The sequence below is a fragment of the Poecilia reticulata genome, linkage group LG7 (assembly GCF_000633615.1).
Source record: "Poecilia reticulata strain Guanapo linkage group LG7, Guppy_female_1.0+MT, whole genome shotgun sequence".
Classification (NCBI taxonomy): domain Eukaryota; kingdom Metazoa; phylum Chordata; class Actinopteri; order Cyprinodontiformes; family Poeciliidae; genus Poecilia; species Poecilia reticulata.
The window spans coordinates 2486277-2492873 of record NC_024337.1 but is presented as its reverse complement, the minus strand read 5'-3'; the positions used below and the strand labels follow the sequence as shown (position 1 = coordinate 2492873).

General features: G+C 37.4%; 1 protein-coding gene across 1 annotated transcript in view; it reads left to right on the top strand.

Moving 5' to 3' along the window:
* The first annotated feature begins 476 nt into the window (after positions 1-476).
* Positions 477-6597, top strand: part of LOC103467059 (scavenger receptor cysteine-rich type 1 protein M130) — a 19549-nt gene continuing 13428 nt past the window's right edge. Inside the window, exons 1-10 of the mRNA XM_008413113.1 lie at positions 477-482; positions 939-1305; positions 1433-1540; positions 2439-2660; positions 2744-2926; positions 3090-3247; positions 3859-4006; positions 4110-4418; positions 5808-6110; positions 6209-6559. Coding sequence (XP_008411335.1) covers positions 477-482; positions 939-1305; positions 1433-1540; positions 2439-2660; positions 2744-2926; positions 3090-3247; positions 3859-4006; positions 4110-4418; positions 5808-6110; positions 6209-6559 — 2155 coding nt within the window. The remainder of the gene's footprint in view (positions 483-938; positions 1306-1432; positions 1541-2438; positions 2661-2743; positions 2927-3089; positions 3248-3858; positions 4007-4109; positions 4419-5807; positions 6111-6208; positions 6560-6597) is intronic.

Below are 6597 nucleotides of genomic sequence, written 5' to 3'. Positions count from 1 at the left end.
AATCTCAAATACAGGCCACTAGAGCCAATGAAATCTTTGAAAAAAATAACAAATAAATTCTTATCTGAGCTCTGTATACATCTTGAAGCATGTATGTATAATTTCTGACTGTGCATATTACAGATAGTACAAAATAAATTCAAACTTATGTACAGAGTCCCTTTTCTTWATGAATAATATTCAATATTCAAATTAATTTTTTTTGCTTCAAACAAAATATTTTGTTAGAAAGATAGATTATTACCTTGAGACCTTCAAACTACATATTTAGTAAGATAAAACTAAATAGTTAGTTACCGTCRCTTCAAGCTAAGTATTTAATGAGTAACCTAACTTTTTAACTCCAATCTAAATATTTATCTATTTAGCCAAGTCACTTGCCAATAAAAAGAAGTGAGCTGTCAAAATAAAAGCTGGATGTTGTGAACTTCTCCTGCTGCAGTGCTGAGGCTGAGTCACTGCTGCATCATGTCCACATGTCGGTAAATGTCTGCATTGCCAGTGAAACGTCTTTAGTTTTAAGATGAAATATTGTACAAGTCGAGAGGAGAAGAAACAATGATAAAAACGTGACGTGAAGTGATTCGGTCTCACCAAAAGCCAGCTTTTATTTTGGTAGTCCACTTCCAATAATTTGTATATTACCTCAATATTTAGCTCTGAATTAAAAATTTAGTTTGAAGCTAAATATTTAGCTTGCTAACTAAATATTTAGATTGTTTACTAATACATTTTGACTGAAAGTTTGCAATGGGCGGCCCAGACAGAACCCTCACATGCATGAGGAGAACACGTGAACCCTGTCAGAAAAACCCCTGGCCGTGTTTAAACAGTCCTACTATTCTGACTTGACTTGCAGACAGGTGAAAACTTTTGACTGGTGCAAAACAAAGATTGGTTTTGAACATGATGCTGATGTGTGATGCTGCCTYTCTCAGAAAAATGCTTTTCTGCTTCATGAACCTCTCATTCTTAAACCAGATGCAAAACAAGGGAARATCATCCTACGGAACGAAAATGACGCTAACCCCTGTGAAGGACATGTGGAGGTTTATTACGACAACGAAATAGGCTACGTTGGAGATAAAAATTGGAACAAAATAACTGATGAAGTGGTGTGCAGAACCACTCACTGTGGACGACCAGTGAGAAACTCAAGCGTGTACAGGTCCTACAGCAGCCCAGTCTGGCTGAATGAACTGGATTGCAAAGGGAACGAAASAAGTCTGTGGGACTGTGACGGTTGGCCCGGTCCAAACATCAGCTTTTACAGAAAGCCCACGGTGAAAAAGGTCACATGTTCATGTAAGTCTTTGATAATTCACATGAACAACAACATAACCAACAACATGTATTAGTAACAACATAACCAACCAAAGTCCAATATTCTGTTTCAAAATGCTGAAAGTGTTTTCAACCTTTTTTTTTTTAGATAATATCAGGTTCCACTTGGAACAACATGAGTGTGAAGGAGCGGTCAAGTACACGATTCAGTCACCTGACAAGAATGAAACTGGTTACATCTGCAATGAGGGGTTTGGTAAGAGCTCACCTCAGATCCTCACAGTAAAACATGATTCTGCAAAAGAGTTCAAAGGAAAAATTGACTTGTTTTGAGTGAGAGGGTCTGGGTCTGTTATGCTGTGGAGAAAGTTATTATCATTTATTTTTATTCCGATTCACATCATTGAATGACTCACATAAGATCTGACGTATCGTCGCCTTTCTAAAATAATGGCCTAAGTTATTTTTTTATTTATTTTTTTGCCATAAGTGATTTTTTTCCCCCACCAACATCACTTTTGATAACTCTGAGTGGCCTATTTTTCTTAGATATTATTTGTTGAAGTCGTATAAGTCATACTCTGAGTAAATAGTTATCCCTGTGAGCATGAAAGTTAGTTTAATCCCAGGATTAAAATCCCAGGATTAAACAGTTAGTTTAATCCCAGGATTAAACTAACTGACTCGCCATTCAAGAGAATTGGGCATGAAATGACCGACAAAGGTTCAAAAGGGAACAACCAAACCCCAACGCTGCCCAAAACAAAATACACACTTTTATGTTTACAAGTATAAATGTTTCTTTGATCAGAAGCAASAAGAACATCATGAAAAGTTCAAGTGAAATTACTTCAGTATGTATTTTCTTTTATAATTTATATCAAAGACAACGTTGTCATTTCAAACACATCTTAATAATTTTTACATTTGGAGAAAAAAAGTGCAGCTATCAGTTTAACATTTTCCTGACGTTTTTGCAGAGGAGTTTTTGACAGATGTGAYGAAGCTTCTCAGGGATTTTGTGTTTTGAATATTTTCTTTGCACTCTTCTTCTGCTCTGGCAGCCTTGCTCTTRAAMTAATGCTTTATGATCACTCAGAAATGAATCACTTTTGAACTTTTCCTTCTTTCTATAATTATTTTCATGAATGCAGAAGAAGATGATGTYGCACTTTTGTGCAAAAGCATTCCTGGCTGYGGGGAGACSGGAAAAAAGGTGACATCTCAGTGGATGAGGACTAAAGAATTCATGCGTTCGCCTCAGGGGGCATTCAAAAAAATAAAGTGTGCAGGCATTCAGAACATTGAACATCTGTGGCAGTGCATAGAATCACATCCCTCAAAATGCAGTTTGCCTGCAGCGGTCAGTTGTACAGGTAACAAACACTGTGTGATGGGCACACTTCTGGGCAACTGTTGTGAGACTGAAGTGGCTGTAAATCCTTTGACTTGTTTTCAGACCACAAAAGATTGCAGCTGATAGGAAACACTTCAAATGTTTGCTCTGGGCAACTGCAAGAGGAGGAGGAGGAGGAAGGCAAGTGGAAAAHCCCCACAAATGAAACGATTCCTGACTTGTGTAAGAAACTGCACTGCGGTGCCTCTCAACAGAACGMCACAAACAACCAAGTGCACTGCACAGGTAAACCAGTTAATATTTAGCAAAGTAGTTTTATTTGTGATTTTGTGATCAGTTCCCTTCCTGTTCATTTATGTATTTGTTGAAAATAATAAATTATAAGAGCTGCATTTTGCACTTATTTCTTTTTTTTCCTTTTTTAATTTCTTTTTCTCTCTAAACACAGAAAAAGTGAAAGTCGTTCTGACAGATGACAAAGACAGAGAAACCAAGTGTTATGGTTACGTCAAAATACAAAAGAATAATCATAAAAATCATGTTTGTGGTGATGACTGGACTGAGAAAGAATCTGAAATGGTCTGCAAAGAACTGAATTGTGGGAAGGTGAGTCTTCATGGTTTACTTGCTGGCCTCTGTCATCATTTTGATTGATACAGTGAAGCCCAAACATATTCATAACCCTGATAGATTAAGGTTGATCGTGATATTAGGTTGTGTTCAGCACATTCCTTTCAACTGAAACCAATAATGCTTTAGAGCAACTCAGGAAGAGTCCAAACTTAAACCTGATAGAGAATCTGATCAACATCAAGACCTTCAAATACTTGAGGTCTTATATTTCTCCTGTATTTAGCAGATTAGTCTTTGCTATCCAGATGATTTGTCTGGATATCAGTGAAAACTAGCACTGAATACTGAGAAGGGTATTAATAAATGTGACAGGCCATTTTCTAAAAAAACATGACATAAGTAGGTTAAATTATTTGTTTAATCRGGATTTTTAAGGCTTAATAAAAACCCTAAAAAGTSTTATTGTCGTTGAATATGACTTTTCTAAGCCATCTCTGTTCATTTAAGCATCRGCAGAGTCAACATATTCTTTGAAAGATTATTCTCTTCATTACATGTCATTCTTTTGTGTTTTGAAACAATCAGCGTCTTTGTCTTTTCTGTTTATTAAAAGCACCTGAAAGTTGTCATTACATTTCTTTCAGGTGATTAAGAAGGAGTTGAAAACCATAAACATAGAAGATGGAATAATGAACCATGTGAAGTGCACAGGCAGTGAGTCCTCCCTGTGGTACTGCAGAGCCGAACATCGCAGTCAAGTGTGCACATCTGCTCCCTACGTTGTCTGTCAAGGTGGGACTGAAGATCAGAAAGCTTTGAAGCAACTCAGTGACATCTCTGGCTGTCTAAARACGGTTTTCAGTGCTTTAACCTTCTGTTTTCCTCTTGGTTTCAGGTAGTCAAGAGGTCAGACTGCAGGATGGCCCTGGAAAGTGTGCTGGTAGATTGGAAGTTAAGGATGAAGGCCAGTGGAAAAGGGTCAGTAARGAAAACTGGGATGGCAGTTATACAAAACGCGCCTGCAAGCAGTTGGACTGTGGGGATGACGGAATAAACAAATCCGATTCTGATGAATTCAGCCAGGGAACTGGTGAAATGCTGACCTTCAGCTGTAAACAGGCTGATAAAAACCTGACTGACTGTACAGCCACTAAGACCAACAATCAAAATAGGAATGAGAAAGCAGTGCTGCTAATTTGCAATGGTGAGTTCCCCCCCCCCCTTTTTCTGTTTGTTATTTTARCACTTTAACACTTTTACTACCAGAAACATTCCCAGATGTTTCTGGTAGTAACAATAGAATGTGAAATATTTACAGAAACGATGCAGAAAGAAAAAGATACAACTGTGCATGTGTGTGAAAATAACCAAGGGGCCATTTGAACCCCAGTTTAATTTAACTTATGGGGCCCATTTCAAATTCTACTCTGGCACCACTGCTGATATTTTCAATTCTTGATTATTTTTTAACTTTTACAATAACATCGATTATTTGATCAGAGTTGTAGTTACTTCATTCATCCAATTTACCAGACAAAATAGTCCAATATCTCTTTAAAACTGTAGTATGTAACTTTTACAAAAAATGTTTTTTACATAATTGTAAACATTATCAGTATATGGTGACAGTATAACAGGAGACAGATAATTCTCTTCCTTCTCCCAGTGCTAATTGTAATACTACACCAGAAACCAAGAGGAGGGTCTTAGTGCTGTCAATCACTCTCGTACCCACCCCTCCCCTTTGATATCCAGAGTAGAGTGGAATATCTAATCCAGGTTACCAACAAGCTAAAGTTTTCTAAAACAAACTCAACTGTGAAACTGAATCCAAAGTATTAGTTTAAGTGAGAAAAATATTTTGATTACTGTTATTATTAGAATATTTGTGTGACAAAGGTTGAACTTTTTAACACCTTTATTAAATGCACTGTTACCTAGATATAATGTACAGGTGTTTCTTTACGACATATTGGGATTGCAATTAAAGGAGCAGTATTATTTTAAATTGACCTTCATATCATGCCATAATTATATTTCCTCATCAAAAACATAACTGCAGCATTACTTTGATTCTTTCATGCATGTTATTCTTTCATGACAACCATCCAGCTGTGCAAAACGTCTGGGTGGACCTAGCTCTGCCTTTGACATGCGGGTCAGACGCCTCACAGAGGAGTCCTTCCCTGCGACTCCCCCACTCAGCTCCTTCAGACTAGCCAGCACCTATTAGCAAACACCTGGTGGAGCTGTGTCTGCTGAGCTCAGTGTCACTCTGATATAAACATTGTTAAAGGATAAATAAAGGACGGATGTTGTGACGACTTCCTAAAGGCGGAGTTTCAGAAAGAGCATGAGATTTTAAAGTTGATATATGAAACATTTTTATAATTTCTATGGAAAATACATAATAATGCTCCTTTAAAAGAAACTATAATTTAATTGACATGATGAGAAACGTGTTTTCATTTGAGGAAGCTAATCAAATGATTAGTTTTAACCAAAGGCAATTTCAGTTAAATATTTGCAAGGTTTGACCTGGAAAAAGCTGCAGCAGCACCTCCTTCACGGCTCTTGTCTTTGTTTTGCACAGAAAACAAGTTGCTATTTCTGGATGGACCCCAATCATGTTCTGGCAATGTGGCGATCGAGTACAAAGAAGAACTCTATTATCTCTCAGGGTCAAGCGAAACATGGAACAAAGAGTTAGCCAACAAAGTGTGCCAGCAGATGCACTGTGAGAACGCGATAAGAATCAACCAGAGCGCTCCCGGAGACAAGAAACGCTTGTGGAACGAGTCATTTAGCTGCTCATCTGATCAGAAGTCAATCTTTGACTGCAACAAAGCACAAATTAACTCAAATAATCCAGCTATTGCTTATGTGGAATGTGAAGGTAATCCAAATGCTATAAGCATATACTGAATTTGTTTTTTGGTGGAACTTTTAGAAAAAGACTAAGCTTTTATTCTTTGTTTTTCCACACCACAACAGGACATATTACAGTGACTTTGCAGCACAAGTGCTGGGGAATGGTCAGCATTTCTACAGGAAATGAGACCGGTTATGTAAGTGGAGAGCACTGGTCAGATACGCTGTCCAAGGAGCTGTGTAAAGAACTCGGCTGTGGGACTGAGATTCTAAAACCCATAAGAAAGCCTGATACAAGCGGTGAAATTAAGTTCAAAAGTCTATTTAAAATGAAGAATAGCATCAATATGAGGCAGTATAGCATTGTTAAAATGGAGATGAATCCAGAATCCACAAGGAATCCAGAATCCATAAGGAATCCAGAATCCATAAGGAATCCAGAATCAAGGAAACCTGCCTATGTTGTTTGTAAAGGTATTGGCTCGTTTTTTTTTAAAGTACATATAAAATTA